General features: G+C 69.0%; 2 protein-coding genes across 3 annotated transcripts; one reads left to right on the top strand and one right to left on the bottom strand.

The window, feature by feature from the left end:
• The first annotated feature begins 117 nt into the window (after nucleotides 1-117).
• On the top strand, nucleotides 118-10,703 carry SAE1 (SUMO1 activating enzyme subunit 1). The gene is made up of 9 exons (XM_075915108.1): nucleotides 118-276; nucleotides 1,813-1,924; nucleotides 3,433-3,606; nucleotides 4,584-4,726; nucleotides 5,240-5,339; nucleotides 6,906-7,011; nucleotides 8,867-9,011; nucleotides 9,854-9,923; nucleotides 10,500-10,703. The coding sequence occupies exons 1-9, from the start codon at nucleotides 179-181 to the stop codon at nucleotides 10,590-10,592; spliced, it is 1,041 nt and encodes a 346-aa protein (XP_075771223.1). The 5' UTR covers nucleotides 118-178; the 3' UTR covers nucleotides 10,593-10,703.
• A 501-nt stretch (nucleotides 10,704-11,204) lies between these two features.
• BBC3 (BCL2 binding component 3) lies at nucleotides 11,205-15,089 on the bottom strand. Of its 2 annotated transcripts, XM_075915109.1 has the most exons (4): nucleotides 14,928-15,089; nucleotides 14,210-14,504; nucleotides 12,853-13,004; nucleotides 11,205-12,167 (listed from the first exon to the last, which is right to left on the bottom strand). In XM_075915109.1, exons 2-4 carry the CDS (start codon nucleotides 14,490-14,492, stop codon nucleotides 12,048-12,050), a joined length of 555 nt encoding a protein of 184 aa, XP_075771224.1. In that variant the 5' UTR covers nucleotides 14,493-14,504; nucleotides 14,928-15,089; the 3' UTR covers nucleotides 11,205-12,047. The 2 variants fall into 2 exon arrangements, with proteins under 2 accessions (XP_075771224.1, XP_075771225.1); XM_075915110.1 differs by lacking the exon at nucleotides 14,928-15,089 and having other exon boundaries at nucleotides 14,210-14,756.
• Between the last annotated feature and the right edge of the window lie 394 nt (nucleotides 15,090-15,483).

A 15,483-nucleotide genomic window follows, 5' to 3' on the forward strand; every position in this document is an offset into this window, starting at 1 on the left:
GCTCAGAGCCGGGGGGGGGCGGGCCCGTTCACAGTGCCGGGGGGCGGAGCTGTGCTTAGTGCCGGGGGCGGGGCCGTTCTCACGGCTGGGGGCGGGGCCGGCGGCTGGCGCATGCGCAGCAGGGGGCGGAGGCTGCGCGCGGCGGGCCGGTGCCGGTCACGTGGCGGCGCGCGGCGCGATGGTGGAGCAGGCGGGCGGCGCGGGCGGCATCAGCGAGGAGGAGGCGGCGCAGTATGACCGGCAGATCCGCCTGTGGGGGCTGGAGGCGCAGCGCCGGTGCGGGCCGGGCGGGGATGGGGGAGGGGCGCGGGGAGGGGCAATAGGGGGCACAGGGATGGGGAGGGGGCGGGGGGCACAGGGATGGGGGAGGGGCAATAGGGGCACAGGGAGGGGGAGGGGCAATAGGGGGCACAGGCATGGGGAGGGGTGAGGGGAGGGGGCAGGGGGCGCAGGGATGGGGGAGGGGCAATAGGGGCACAGGGAGGGGGAGGGGCAATAGGGGGCACAGGCATGGGGAGGGGTGAGGGGAGGGGGCAGGGGGCAGGGGGTGCAGGGATGGGGGAGGGGCAATAGGGGCACAGGGAGGGGGAGGGGCAATAGGGGGCACAGGCATGGGGAGGGGTGAGGGGAGGGGGCAGGGGGCGCAGGGATGGGGGAGGGGCAATAGGGGCACAGGGAGGGGGAGGGGCAATAGGGGGCACAGGGATGGGGAGGGGTGAGGGGGCAGGGGGCGCAGGGATGGGGGAGGGGCAATAGGGGCACAGGGATGGGGGAGGGGCAATAGGGGGCACAGGGCAGCGGGAGCAGGTGGGGGGAGGTGGGCTGGGGACAGAAGCGCTGCGGGGAGGGAGGCGGAGGGGTTGAGGTGCGTGGGGACAGGCTGTATGGGGCTGGGGGAACTTGGGGGGACGGAGGCGATGGCCCGGGTCAAGCTGCTGCCTTACAGCGCCCCCTCCCCCAGTTTATCTGCGCAGTCTGAGCTAGTGAGGCCCAAGAGCCACGGAGCCCTCTGGACCCAGTGTTGGGGGCTCGTCTGCTGTGCTAAGGTGTCACCCCAGAAATTCTGGCCACCCCCTCACTTTTGTACCCCCTGCAGCCGCCTCAGGTTAAGTGCTTCCCCCTTAATTGTCCTGGAACCACCCAGCTCTGCAGTGCAGTTGGGCCCTAACCATGCGGCTGTATTGGGCCACACCCCCCCAGCCACAACGCCCTCACTTCATTTCCCGCCTTCCCAGCCCTCTCGCCTGCAGCGCGTGTGCTGGCTAAGGCAGGAGAACCTCACAGCTACCGCCTGACCGGTCACCCACACACCTCCGTGGCACTGGAAGCCAGCAATTGGGCAGCACCAGAGACCGAAAAGAAAAGCCGAGACCCTGCACTTCTGGGTCAAACGTGAACTCCCACAAGAAAGGGGAAAGCGGCGTTTTTCTTTTGCATAATAACGGTTTTAACGCTGTAGGTCTGGGCTCAGTTGCAGACTTTGGAAAGACGCGCTGTGACGTTTTGTTCAGCGTTACTAGCTCCCTCCCTTCCCGAGGCGTTGGCAACAGGTTCTACTGTAGCTAATGCTGCTCCTCGTGCTTAACATAGGTGTGGCAGTAGGACCCACTTCCCATAGCTGGTTTAGAGGGTGGCAGGTCTGGGGGGCGCCCCTGGCAGAAGGGGGCAGAGTTGGCTCTGAGGGAAGTTGGTTGGCTGGGGTGTATTCTCGCCCGGCCGTTGTGTGGCTGCGGGCACAGAGCTGTGCCTCGCGTTGGCCACCCTCAGCCGCTGCAGTCCATCCGTGAAGCCTGCTCATGTGTCTCCTTGCAGGCTGCGAGCGTCCCGGGTGCTGCTGGTCGGCATGAAGGGGCTAGGAGCAGAGGTAGCGAAGAACCTCATCTTGGCGGGGGTCAAAGGCTTGACCATGCTAGATCATCAGCAGGTGGGCGCTCCAGGCTTGTCTCCACTCTCGTGCCTGGGAGGATTTCGGAGCGCATGCACCCTTGCAGATGTGTCGTGGAGGCACAGCCGCGACGGAGCGAGCGGAGGGAGGGAGCTCCGTTCTCGGGGGACCCATTAGGGCTGGCTCGCTGCAGGCTGGGGCAAGAAGTACCTCTCCGGGTGCTTCTCTGGTCCCCATTGCGGAGCCTTTTAGACACGCCTCCCAGACACAAACGGATTCTGCTACCCCCAGGCCTGGATCTCTGTTCGAGGAGTCACCGGGCGGACATAGGAAGTGTGTGGCAGGCCTGGAACTCAACCAAGGTCTCCTCTGCCCAGCCCCCGAGTCCCCAACCCGCCTGTGGACAGCCTGTTGCTTGCTCAGCTGGGTCTCTAGGGAGGTGACTGGTTAATGGAGAAGCCTCATCCTTAAGGGGAGAGACTCAGCGGTTACAGTTAACCAGCGGGGGCTAGCACAGCCCCTGCCCACCCTGTTTAATCGGTTAATTAATTCCCCGTTACGTTTAACCGATTAATGGCTTGAAATGGGATTTGACGTCCCTCTGGGGCACCACGTCACACTCGCATCGCCCCGTTTCTTACCGCGCGGGGCCCGGCCTTTGTCCAGAAGGCTCTTCCCCCAACCCCTTCTGTCTCGCCGGCTCCCCGAGTCCTTATTGCGTGGGCTGAGGGGCCTGGCCCATGGAACAGGGTAGCTGTGGAGGGCCACTAGCCACGGGGCTGGAGCTGGGATGGAAGGGGGGTCATGCTACGTGGGAGGTGGGGCGGGTGCCCACCAGTCCTGGCCTGTCGCATCTTGAGGAGCTGCTGTTCTTTCTGGGCCTGTGCTCAGCACCACCAGCTCGCCTTGCTCTTGTGGAGGGGACAGGCCCGGGGGGGGGGGGGGGAGGGGACTGCTGTTGCCAGCAGCCTGGCCTGAAGAGACCAGGACGCCTTGCGTGGCGGGTGGAGAGCACGAACACGTGCGCGCCCGCCCCCAGCAATGCAGTCTGCCCCACGGCGTGTGCGTAAGGAGGCCCCTGCCAGTGTGGGGCTCCTGGTCGGATCCGCTGCCCGAGTTGTGATGCCGAGTGCAGGTGCTAGCATCCGGCACAAGGTGGAGCTCTTGGCTGTGGAACTGCCGGCTGGCTAAGGCTGGAGCAGGAAGGCCAGTGGAGGGAAAGCGCCTGCTGCCTGTGCCCCGTGGGGCCGTCTGGGGGGTCCGTGCTGCCCTGAGCACAGCCGGGGCTCCGGGGAGGGAAAAGTGACCTCTAGGACGTCACCCCGGCTCTGGCTGCTTAAGGATCGTACCGTTCAGCCCCCAGACCAGCCCTTTCCTTCCTGGCCCGTAACTTTCCTCTTCTCCCTGCTGGCTTTGAGCTACGTGACAAAACCAGTGCCCTGCTGGCTGGGACGCCAGCCCCTTTGCAGGCCTGTGTCCCTGCCTCTCGGGGCTTTGATTTCGGCAGCCCCAGCAGGTCAAATTGATTGGATTTCCTCTGCCCCCAGGTGTCGCAGGAGGACACGAGAGCTCAGTTTCTCGTTCCTGTGGGCTCTCTGGGCCGCAACAGAGCGGAAGCCTCTTTGGAGCGGGCTCAGAACCTCAACCCCATGGTGGACGTGAAAGCCGACCCCGGGAACATCGAAGACAAAGCTGAGGAGTTCTTCGCTCAGTTCGATGCTGTACGTGGCAGCGGGGCGTGGGGCGGGGGCTGGGCCCGCGAGCTCTTGGGCAGGGAATTCAAGTGGCTTGAAAAAGGGGCGGAAGGAGACGGGTGCGAATCTCGCCGCAGGTGCTAAAACCGGCCACGTCCGTGTCGCTCGCACCAGTGCGTTTCCAGAGGGACGCTCCACCCCCGAGCCGGGTTTAAACCCGTTGAAGCACAGCCCTGCAGGGAGTCCCACCTGTGCAACTAAACCGGTTTAAAAGAGCGGCTGTAGTAGCCTGACGCACCTGTGTGCGTGGAGCGTGGCTGCAGGGCTGGCAACTCAGAGGCAAATTTCCAGCTAAAATCTCTTCCGGCGACATTGCAAACCTGTTACCGTCACGCAAGTAAGCGTTGTCCACTTCCCTGATTTCTTAGTGTTTCCTTCCAGCCCCCGCCCCCAAACCAGTGCAATGAATTCCTGCACAATTTACCGTTGGGACGCCAGCTAGCAGAGAGCGTCCCTTTGAACGCTAGGTCCCCTGGCTTCTGCAGAGCCACTGGGTTGGTCTGCGGGCGCTTTGCGGAGGGATTGGCACTGCATCTCTGCTTTGGCCAGCTGGGTATCTGTTCGTAAGCGGCAGCCTGGCCTGGCCTGCCTCTGGTCGGCAAAGCTGGAGGAGGGAATAAGGCCTGATTTATCCAGGAGACGGGAGCAGCTATTCCGTCCCGCACAGGGTGCGCTGTGGTCTGGATCGCGGCTCCGTCGCCCTGTGCGGAGAGGCCCCCTGCAGCAAGATGAAAAGCTCGGTGGAAGCTGGGCCCTCGAGCCGCCCGGAGCCAGGACGGTTGGAATGGGCAGCTCCGGGTGACGCTGCCAGGCGGGACAAGCGATACAAGCTGCTCTTTGGCTGGTCTCTGCCCGTGTGCCGCCATAGGCCGAGAGGTCCCCGCCCTCCCGGCGGCTTGGTCCATGGGGCCGAGGATGACTCCGGCCCTCCCGCTTCCTCCCAGGTCTGCCTGACGTGTTGCTCCCGCTGCGTCATGGTGAAGGTCGATCAGATCTGCCACCAGAACGGCATCAAGTTCTTCGCCGGGGACGTCTTCGGCTACTACGGCTACATGTTCGCCGACCTGGGGGCGCACGAGTTTGTGGAGTGAGTCTGGCGTTGGGGGAGGGGAGCCGGCCTGCCCCCGCGCTTGGGCGCTGCGCTTCTGCCAGCTGCCGTGCTAGCAGGAGGGGCCAGGCAGCTGCCGGAGGCGCCGTTGTTAACGTGCCAGGCAGCACCTGGTGTGGACGGAAGGGAGCAGCCCAGGAAACTACAGGATGGGGTGTGATGTCGGCAACTCGCTTGTGGGACGAACACAGACACACGCGCACACACACACCCCGCCCTGTGTGTGCAGGGAAGCCAGACCAGGCCGGGGGCTGCGTGTTGGGGGCCACGTGCTGCAGTTGGGTGCAGTTGCGGGTGGGTTTCCGCAGTGGCAGCCTGTCTCCTCCTCTGCTCACTGCCAGGCACGCAAGCCCCCTGCGGCCGGGCTCAGCGGGGGTCCAGGCATCCCGTGTGAGAGACACGGAGCTGCTGGCCTTCCTCGTGATGCCAGCCTGAGTCTGGCCTCCCCCTGCCAGGGGCTGCCGTGGCACATCTCCCTCCCTCTCTCTGCAGAGAGAAAACCAAGGTCACCAAAAGCAGCCAGGGGGTGGAAGACGGGCCCGACACCAAGAAAGCCAAGCTGGATTCCACAGAGACCACCATGGTGAAGAAGGTGCGTGGCGGGGTCCCTGCTGCCCACCGCTGAACACCCGCGTTACAGGGGACCCTCCGGCCTGTGTCTAGGTGAACCCCCAGCAGAGGTGCGGGGTAGGGCCCGGCGAGGGTGCGCCCCTCTCCCCACCGCCCAGCGTAGCCCCCCGCTTGGCTTCCCTCTGCCGCTCGTCGGCCATGGGGCCTAGGTCTGTGGCCCGAGCCCCACGTCAGGCCACAAGGCCTGCAGCGTGGGGCTGTGGTATCCCATGGGCCAGCGCCTCGGCCCTCCCGCTGGTTGTCGTGTCCCGGGTCTCCCCCGGCGTGCGGGTCCCTGGTCCTTTCTTTCCAGCCGGAGCCTAGACCCTTGGGGGCGCTGGGAGCCGTACGAGTGGCCAGTGCGCACGGGGGGCGGGCCGTGGTCGGGTCTCAGCGGGAGGCTTTGCAGGCAGGAAGTGGAGAACGGGAGCCGCTTCCTGGCCTCTCGTGCCGCCCATGGCTCAGCGGGCTCGGCCGCGGGAGCCTCGCGTGCAGCTTGGCCCCGCACTGGGTGCGCTCAGTTCTCCCCAGCTGCCAGCCATCTGTCCTCCTCCCCCGTGCAGGGGCTGGGATGCCGATCCCCCAGCGCTGGGATTCCTAGCGGGAGTTCGCAGCATGCCAATGCCTGTGACAGGGCCCGGGGAGGCCAGGCGGAGTCCAGTGCCGGCTGCATCTTGCAGCAGGGCCTGGGAGAGCAGCCGGGGCGGGGGTACCTGTGCAGGGGGAATCGGCAGCCGGGCTGGGCGTCCCTTTCTGGGAGCTGCCCGGCTCGGCCGGGGGCAGGACACGGGGACTCTGGGTGGTACCGTTCCGCAGTGACACTGACACCCCTGGGCTCTGAGATGGGGCTGGCCCCCCCGCCCTCTCCATCTCTCTCCCGGGGTTGGCCCTGGAGTTCGGCCCCCAGCCCTTTGCCAAGCACGGGAGAGTGTCAGCCGCCCGCCTGCCCCGGGCCCTGAGCTCGGCTCGCCAGCCACGGAGAGAGGCCACCCTGCAAGTGGCTCCTGGGCTTCCCACGCTGGGCCGTGGCTTCAGTCCCGCCGTGGTAGTGCCGCTCAGCGCTGCGTTTGGCCCCGGCCCCCTCCGGCGCGGGGCTGGGCCTGCACTCCGGCCTCTGAGCTGCGGCGTGGAGCCGGGGGTCCTGCTGGCCAGGCCGGCAGAGCCCCCCACAGCCAGCAGCAGCCCCTCCCGGGAACGGGCCTCCTGCCCCGGCCCCCTGCCCTTCGCCAGGGTTCGGTTTGCGGGCTCGTCTCCGTGAGTGCCGCAGCCCGGCCCAGCTTGGCGTCCTGCCGCAGGGCGCCACGTGCTGCTCGCGCCCACCCAGGGCCGGCGGCAGGGAGAAGCCCTGTGCAGTCTGGGGACAGGGCAGACTACGCCTGCCCCCCCCTCGCCGGCTCTGCGCGTGGCCCCCGCCCGCCCCCCCTCGCCGGCTCTGCGCGTGGCCCCCGCCCGCCCCCCCTCGCCGGCTCTGCGCGTGGCCCCCGCCCGCCCCCCCTCGCCGGCTCTGCGCGTGGCCCCCGCCCCCCTCTCACTGGCTCTCCCGTTGCAGCGGGTGGCGTTTTGCCAGCTGAAGGAGGCCCTGGCGGTCGACTGGAGCAGCGAGAAGGGAAAGGCAGCTCTGAAGCGCACCGCCCCGGACTACTTCCTGCACCAGGGTAAGGGGCGCCCGGTAGCCTCAGGATCGCAGCCCGCCCAGGGGCCCAGGGGCCCAGGGGTGGGGACAGGCCAGTTCCCCCCGTGCCTCCGTTTCCCTGCCTTGCAGTGAGGCAGCCATAATTCAGTTCCTCTGGCGAGCGGCGGGGGGAGGCAGGCTGTGAGGCTTTCTCCCACAGGAGAACGGCCGGACGGGGTCGGGCCAAAGGCCCATCCAGCCCAGTGTCCTGTCGGCCGACCACGGCCAATGCCGGGTCCCCGGAGGGAGGGAACAGAACCGGGAACCGTTCCGTGATCCCTCCCGTCGCCCATTCCCAGCCCTGACACACAGAGGCCAGGGACCCATCCCTGCGCAGCCTGGCTAATCGCCAGTGATGGACTGATCCTCCAGGAATCTGTCTAGCTCTTTTGAACCCTGTTAAAGCCCTGGTCCTCGCCACATCCTCTGGCGAGGAGTTCCACAGGTTGACTGTGCGCTGAGTGAAGGAAAACTTCCTTAGGTTTGTGTCAAACCTGCTGCCTCTTCATTTCATTGGGGGACCCCTGGTTTGTGTGTTCTGAGAAGGAGTAAATCTTTTGGCTTTCTCCACGCCAGCCATGAGTTTAAGACCTCCCCCGGGTTGGCTCTTCTCTAAGCTGAACAGTCCCGTGTTTATGAGCGATCCTCAGACGGTGCCGTGCCAAAGGCCCCCATCTCCCCCTCCCCCATCTCCTCCTCCGCTGCCCTTTTCTGAACTTTTCCCAGCGCCAGCGTGTCTGTATTGAGGTCGGCGATCACGTCAGCCCGCAGCGTTCAGCCCCGGCGCGGGCCGGGCTGGTGAGAGGCCCTGCGCAGCCTGGCGCTCTGAAAGCCGCGCTCGTCCTGCGGATCTGGCCCGGGATCTGCCTGGGGGTGCGTCTGCCCGGCGAGTGAGCCCGAGGCGGCGCTGGGCCCCGCGCAGCCGAGCGAGCAGGCGGCACTTCCTGTGGCAGGAGCTGGCTTTGATTTGTTGGCTTTGAGGTTGCCGCACGTTTCCCATCACTGCAGGGAGCTAAAAATACCCGGGCGGGCGTGGAGCCGGCCTCGCGCCCTGGAGCGGAAGCGCCCTGCCAGTGGGGAGGGGCTGACCGGGCCCCGCCGGGTGCTTTGCCCGCTGCTCTCGGGTGCTGGCGCCCGCCTGGGCTGCTATCTCAGAGCCACCCGGCCCCGCGTGACTCGCCTGCCCGGCGTCTGCCTGCGAGCCGGGGCCGGGAGCGCAGAGGGTACAGCCGGCCCCCACACACGAGGCTCAGTGGCTGTGCTGAGAGCCACTCCCCTGCAGGCGGGGCCGGGACGGACCCCTCCGCTCTACTGCCCACTGGGCTGGGGGGGGCAGGGCTGGGAACCTCCCCCGCTCGTGGGGGAGCCTGCCAGGAAGCGGTTCGGCGCCGCGGCAGCCTCGGCCTCCGGGAGCGGCCAGGTGGGGCGCACGGTTGCCGTGGGGCTTTATTCCGGGGCAGCTTTGGAGCAGCGGCGTTGCCCTGGCCAGCTGCCTCCCGGGGCACTTCCTGCGCGGGGGCCCGGGCCTGTTTTGCAGAGCCGCGGGCGCGGCCGGGGCTGGGTCCCCGGGCAGGGCCTGTGGCCGGGGCTCCCCGAGTTCTTGTGTACAGTGGCAGGGCCGCCCGAGATCACGGCTCTGCCTGGTGCCGGGCAGGCGCGGAACCCTCCCTGGGAGCTAGGTGCAGGCCCCGGCCCAGTGTCTGGCCCAGGCACAGAGTGGCTGACCTCTGGCTTCGCCCGCTCCTCCCCCCTCGAGGCCAGGCAGGAAACTCGTTAACAGCCAGGGTAACGAGGCGCCCGCGGAATCAGGGTTGTGACCTCCCTCGCCCTCCCCCCAGTGCTGCTGACGTTCCGGACGGAGAAGGGCCGAGACCCGTTGCCCGAGAGCTGTGCCGAGGACTCGGAGCGGCTGCTGCAGATCCGAAGAGAGGTGCTGGCCTCCCTGGGCGTCGGCACCGACCTGCTGCCCGAGGACTTCGTCAGGTGCGCGGTGCCGGGGGCTGTGCCCGGAGAATCCCGCGCTGGGGGCCCGTCCACGCTGCCGCAGTTAACGGGGGCCTGGCTGCGTTCCCCTCCCTGGCCCTGCAGCTCCAGGCTGCTGCGGGGGAGAGATTTCTGGCCCTGTTTTTAGCAGGGTTGCATGTGGCATCCGAGGGGCCGGGCCCAGGTGTGTGGCTGCTCGGAGCGCGCCCCCGGGGCCTCGCGTTGGGTTGATCCTTGTGTCCCGCTGGGAACCCACGTTGGTGGAGGGGCTTCCGGGCGGGGCTGCAACCCTGAGCACATGGGCAAACCCGGGGCAGCGAGGGCGCGGAGGCAGCAGGTCCCCCTCCCGCCCAGGAAGTGGGGCGTGGCATCTCCAGGAAGAGGGGTACCCCCCCCGCCGTCTCTCCACGTGGGGGCTGCAAGGAGCTTCCCTGTGCCCGCAGATCCATTTCAGCCGAAAAATCTCCCTCGCCCGCCCGCGTGCATGTTGCCACACGCTGCCCTGGGGGCCGGGGGCCACTGTGCGCCAGCAGGAATGGAGGGAATGCGCCCGGGCACAGGGCAGAGATTTCTGGCCCTATTTTTAGCAGGGTCGCATGCAGCATCCGAGGGGCCGGGCCCAGGCGTGTGGCTGCTCGGAGCGCGCCCCCCGGGCCTCGCTGCGTTGGGTTGATCCTCACGTACCGCTGGGAACCGGTCCCAAGGCCTTGCGGGGGTTCCCTGCCCTCCCAGGGGCTCCCCCTGCCAGGGCCGGCTTGGCGAGGGTCGCCCACCCCATGGCCCTCGGCGGGGCTGTCGGTCGCTTCTCGTGGGCGCTGACCCGGTGCGTGTCTCCCTTCTAGCTACTGCTTCTCCGAAATGGCTCCCGTCTGCGCTGTGCTCGGAGGGGTCTTGGGACAGGAGGTCGTCAAGGTAACGAGTGTGGGGCTAGCCCTGGAGGGGGCAGAATGTCCCCCGGCTCCCTGCGGGGGGGGCCTGTCCCACCCCCCGGCTGCACTGCTCCATGCCCCGGGGTCTCGGCACAGCTGCTGGACAGCAGCCCGTGGCGCTCCTCCAGCCGGGAGCCCTGCGCATTCCCCGGGCTGGGTGTGTCAGGAATCCCAGCCTGGCTTGGCAGGGAAGCGCCAGGCCCTCGGCACAGCACGGCCAGTTACCGGCCCGCCCTGCCTGCCCCCTCTGCTCCCCACCGGCAGCTGGCCCCAGCGGACCCCTCTGGGAGGGGCGCGGGGCGACTCCCCAGACCTGTCCCTGGCGTGCGGGTCCTGGGGGTGGCTCCTGCCCCTGCTGCGCTCGCCCCACGCTCTGCCCCTGTGGCTCAGCTCTCGAGCGCCGCATGGCCCTGGCGTGGGCACAGCTTGCTGCTGCTGTGGTGTCCTAGGGAACGCCCCCCCTCCCGGACTCCCCCCCACACCTGCTGGCCGACGGAATGGGGGGGGGGGCTGGGATTTCCCCTGCGGCCAGGCTGTAACTGCGCCCCTCCCCCTCCAGGCCCTGTCCCAGCGGGATCCACCCCACAACAACTTCTTCTTCTTCGACGGCATGAAAGGGAGCGGGGTCGTGGAGCGCCTGGGGGCCCGCTGAGCCGGCCGGCGCCCGCAGCGTCTCCTTCCAGCTGGCCCAGGCAGGGGCCGCGCTCGCCCCCGTGGCAGTCCCCCGCCCCACCCGCTCCCCAATAAACTCCTCCCAGTCTGGCTTGTGCGCTTGCTCTCCAGTGCGGCTGCCCCACGAACTCCTCTCCCCCACGCTCTGCCCTGGGTGCTAACGGGGCTGGCTCTGGGCCCCCAGGACGAGGCCTTCCCCCTCCCCCCAGCAGGCCTTGGCCAGGGGAGCAGCCCACAGCGCCCAGCAGGACTGAAATAGCTGGGCCAACACAGCCTGTTGCTGTGGGGGGCAGCCAGTGTGCTGGGGGGGGAGGGGGGAGAGCCTGTGCGCCCAGAGCGGGGGGGGGCTCTGCTGACCTGAGCCGGTCGCCCCCAGGCTCTGGAAGAAGGGGGGTTGCCCCTCAGCTCGTGGGCAGGGCTGGAGTCCAGCGTGGGGGTGAAGCCAGAGGCCCCTGGCAGCCGTGTCCTTCCCAGCGTGGGCAGCTGCCGCTTCCTGTTCTAAACTTAGCTGGGCCCCGGCTTCGAAATGGCCCCCGCGAGCGGCCGGCCCCGCCCCGGCCCCCGCGCTGGGAGTGACGGACGCAGCTGCCGCTTTGCTTAAATCCAGTTTTATTGAAAAGGAAACGTAGAAAAAAAAAAAGCAACTGGCCATGTACAGCGAGTGTCCCGGTATGTACAGTGTCCCCTATGTACAGCGTCCCTATGTACAACCCAGCCCGTGTATGTACAGCATTTACAGTGTGCCCCCACGCCCGGAGCTGGCCGGGCCTCCCCCCATGCCCAGTGGGGTCCCTGGCAGTGTCCCCCCCTCACTTCTGTGCAGAATGAACTTTGTTACGTGCGCCCCATCCTGGTGCACATCACACAATACATTCCACACAGATGCCGTGGGGCAGGAGAGGGGTGGGGCACGGGGAGGAGCTGGGGCTGAGGGCAGGGGGGCAGGCTCTTGGGAGGAGGCCTCTCCCTTCACCTGAGCGACTGTGCAGCAGCAGAGAGGGAACGTGGACCACCCTGGATTTCTCCACATGCCAGGCAGTGGCCCTGCTGTGACAGTCCCCCGCAGCACGGCCGGGTCCCCTGCACGGTTCCCCTCTTCTGTGGCTGGGGTCGCTGTGCAGCTGCCCGCCGAGGAGTCCGGGAGAAGCCGTCCCCCTCCCCAGAATTACGCCTGGTCTCTGCGGTGCTATTGAGACCGGGGGGGGGGGAGGGGGGAGTCCCGGGGGGGGGGGCTGCTCCCCATCATCTGGCCAAGGCCGTGGCCCTGCAGGCCCGCCCCCTCTCCCTCCCAGTCAGTGCTCAAATAAATAAATAAATAAAGTGGCCATGGTGGGGGGCAGTAGCTGGAGCCCCCGGGGGGGGGGTTGCTACGTTTTGCCCAGAGGAGGCTCTGGTCAGTGGGGGGGGCTGGTCCCCCCGGCACGCCCTGGCCTGGCTAGTTGGGCGGCAGCTCCGGCATCCCGTCCACAGGCATGTTGTAGAAGGCGCCCAGCAGCTGGGCGATGAAGTGGTAGAACCGGGCCCAGCGTGCCCGCTGGCGCTGCCGCTCTCGCCACTGGGGACAGAGAGGCCAGTTAGCGCCCTGCCCCCGCGCTGCGCTAACCACTAGGCCCCGGCTGCCTGCTCTGCAAATCCCCCAGGCAGCCTCCCGGCTCTGCCTGCCTGCGCAGCCCCCGGTCCGGCTCTGCCCCGGGGGAGGGCAGGGGGGGGGGGGGGGCGCCGAGCCGGCCGGCAGCGTGCGGGAGCCAGCCAGCCAGCTCTCCCACGGACCTGCCAGCCGCGCGCTCGCAGCCTTATATACCCGGCGCTATTTATAGCCCGTGACTCAGCGGCCGTCTTGCCCAACCGCCCCGGGCGCAGGCTGGCCCAGCCTCCCCTTCTGCACGGGGGGGGGGGGGGCTAATGCGTCTAGCCTTTGGAACGGGGGGAGGGGCTGGACGCTAGGACTCGGGTTCTCCCCAGCTCCGGGAGGGGAGTGGGGGGTACTGGTTAGAGCTGGGGAACTGGGGCTCCTGGATTCGACTGCCCCATCTCCACCCCGGGAGAGCCACTAACCCCCCTCCCCCATGGCTCGGGCAGTGCCCCCAGCTCCACAGGGGGCTCAGCTCTATAAACAGCAGGTTCAGGGCAGGTGGCGTAAGGCCAAGGCCCCTGCAAAGCCCCCCCCCCCCCCCAGGCTCCCTTCTTTGGGTGCCGAGCCCGGCACCTCCCCACACACACGCCCGTCTGCCGGGACTCACCTGCCTCTCGTGAGCCTGCTGGAAGGCATCGCCCATGCGCCGCAGCCGCGCTCCCAGCACCCGCTCTGAGTCCAGGGGCCCCCCGGGGAGGCGGCCGTTGGGCCCCGGGGCCAGCTCCCTGTTGGGGCCCTCGTCCTGCGTGGGCTGCAGATCTGGGGGCGAGCAGAGCCAAGGGGTCAGGGCACGTGCTCCAGCGACCTCCCCCCAGGAAGGGACGAGGCCTGCATGCCCCCAGTCCCGGGACCTTCCCCAGCGGAGGGGGGGCTCGGACCCTTGTCCCACCAGGACAGCGGGGCTTGGCACGGAGCCAGCTGGTCCATGGTTCGAGGCCTGGCTGCTGGCGTTGGGCCAGGCCAGGATACGGCTCCCGACACAGGCCCCAGCCCTGGTCAACAGGAAAGCCCAGAACAATTCCCATGCACGGGGGCGGGGGCAGCCCGGCTCCCAGCTGATCTGTGGGACACCCGGTTGTGCTCCGCAGCCAGCCTGTGGCTGCTCTGGCCACGTGCCCCAGGGCCCTGGCACCCGCAGCCTCGTGCCCCCTGCCGGGGGAGGAGTACAGCCCTGCCCTGCCCCAGCCTAGACACTGCACTGCCTGGGGAGACTCCCCCCCCAGGCCTGGCACCCGAGGCAGCCCTGCAGGGACGCAGTCTGCCCAGCCGGGACATGCCCGAGCTTGTCAGCCCCGCGGAGCTGCCCGGGTCACCCTCCCTGCCCCGGCAGTCGCGCTCTGCCATCCGCCCGCCCGGCTCCTGGCTTCCCGCCTGCTCACCAGCAGCCCCTGGTTAGCGGAGCAGCACGCTGGCAGCGGAGAGCCATGAGTCAGCAGGGCGCTCTGGGGCGCGCTCTGTTTACTCAGACACGCGGTGTCTCCGCTCCAGGCAGGGTGGGGAGCCCCAGCCGGCCAGCGACCTGGCACCCGCTAGGCTGGGGGAGGCTGGCAGGGCCACGGCTCGCGGGGGCGCAGGCGGCACTGCCCCACAGGAGACCCGGGGACCGTGCAGCGCAAGGGAGCACGGCTGGTCCCAGGGCCGGCACTGGGCAACAGTGGACCTGGCGCTCGTGCAATCGCACTGGGGTGCTGAGAAGGTGGCCTGGCCCATTCTCCCCTGGCTGCCGCAGTCCTGGGGGCCTGGGACCCTGCAGGGCTCGGAGGGGGACAGGCAGCCGTGGCACGGCTCGCTGCACCAGGGACAGACACCCCTCCCGGACCCGCTGCCTACAACCCCGGCTGGATGAGGGCAGGAGGATGGGACCCTAGGCTGCGGCTCCAGCTGCCCCCCAGGGGAGGGGGAAGGGGAATCCCAGGGTCCCCTAGCAGCAGGGTCTCCTGCCCCTTTCCCCAGGGGAGACTCACCGTGTGCCACGCTGCCCCTGGTCCTGCCAGCTCCGGGGGCCTCCCAGCGCCTGGTGCCAGCGCCACGGGTCCTGGGGGGCTCGGGTCCCCGGATGCAGCGGTAGAGCGAGCAGGGCGGGGGGCCGGCGGGGCAGAGGCTGCAGCTCAGCCGGGGTGCGAGGGCGAGGCTGCCCGGGCAGACGGCGGGCGGCACGGCCACCGCCCCCCCCAGCAGGAAGGCTGGGTCCCCGGGCAGGGCGGCTGTGGGCTCAGCGCGGCTCCTCTCCTGCAGTGGTCTGGCCATGGTCGGTGGGCTCTGCGGGGCGACGCCGGGCGCTCAGCCGCAGGCACCCGCCAGCCCCGCCAGGGGTCGCCGCAGAGCCGGCGGGGAGCAATGTTTGTAAACAAACCCCGGCAGGGCCGGCAGCCCCGACGGGACCGGCAGCCGCGACATCCGCCTCCCCGGCGCGACCCTGCCCCCCGGCCAAGGGCACCGGCCCGCCCCTCCCTGCACGAACCCCGGGCGCCCCAAGTCTCTCCCCCGGGCTCTGCCCCCTGCCCCGGGCACTGCCCCCTCCCCGTGGGCACTGTCTGCCCTGCTCTGCCCCCTCCCTCCGGGCACTGCCCCCTGCCCCCTCCCCCGGGCACTGCCCCCTGCCCTGCCCTTGGCACGGCCCCCCCCGGGCACTGCCCCCTGCCCTGCCCCGGGCACTTGCCCCCTGCCCTGCCCCGCACTCACGGCAGCTGCATGAACCCTCCCGGGCGGCTCGGGCTCGCTGGGTCCCGCGGAGGCTCGGATGGGCGGCGGGCGCGGCGAGCTCAGCAGCAGCAGCACAGGCAAAGCCGAGCGCGTCTCGCGGACTCCAGCCGCTCCCGGGGCCCGGGGCTCGCGCCGCCCCCCGGGCCGTGACGTCAGCCCCGGCCCGCCCCCACTCCTGCCCGCGCGGACAAGTTCGGGCTTGTGCGAGCGCCTGTGGCGAGCGGGGATCCCCCGGAGGGAGGGGTGCGTGGGAGATGGGGGGGGCTGGGAAATGGGGGGCGGAGTATGGGAGGGGTCCATGCGTGGAGATGGGGTGCATGGGAAATGGGGGGCGGGGTATGGGAGGTGGGGGGTCCATGCGTGGAGATGGGGTGCATGGGAAATGGGGGGCAGGGTATGGGAGGTGGGGGGTCCATGCATGGAGATGGGGTGCATGGGAAATGGGGGGCGGGGTATGGGAGGGGTCCATGCGTGGAGATGGGGTGCATGGGAAATGGGGGCGGAGTATGGGAGGGGTCCATGCGTGGAGATGGGG

Source organism: Pelodiscus sinensis, unplaced genomic scaffold (assembly GCF_049634645.1).
Source record: "Pelodiscus sinensis isolate JC-2024 unplaced genomic scaffold, ASM4963464v1 ctg34, whole genome shotgun sequence".
Lineage (NCBI taxonomy): Eukaryota > Metazoa > Chordata > Testudines > Trionychidae > Pelodiscus > Pelodiscus sinensis.

Coding starts and splice junctions, on each gene's coding strand:
- SAE1 (XM_075915108.1), top strand. CDS start 179: ATGGTGGAGCAGGCGGGCGGCGCGGGCGGCATCAGCGAGGAGGAGGCG. Junction 277..1,812: donor GGGCTGGAGGCGCAGCGCCG/GTGCGGGCCGGG, acceptor GTCTCCTTGCAG/GCTGCGAGCGTCCCGGGTGC. Junction 3,607..4,583: donor TCTTCGCTCAGTTCGATGCT/GTACGTGGCAGC, acceptor GCTTCCTCCCAG/GTCTGCCTGACGTGTTGCTC.
- BBC3 (XM_075915109.1), bottom strand. CDS start 14,492: ATGGCCAGACCACTGCAGGAGAGGAGCCGCGCTGAGCCCACAGCCGCC. Junction 13,005..14,209: donor CAGGGGCAGCGTGGCACACG/GTGAGTCTCCCC, acceptor GCTCGCCCCCAG/ATCTGCAGCCCACGCAGGAC. Junction 12,168..12,852: donor AGCAGGCTCACGAGAGGCAG/GTGAGTCCCGGC, acceptor CTCTGTCCCCAG/TGGCGAGAGCGGCAGCGCCA.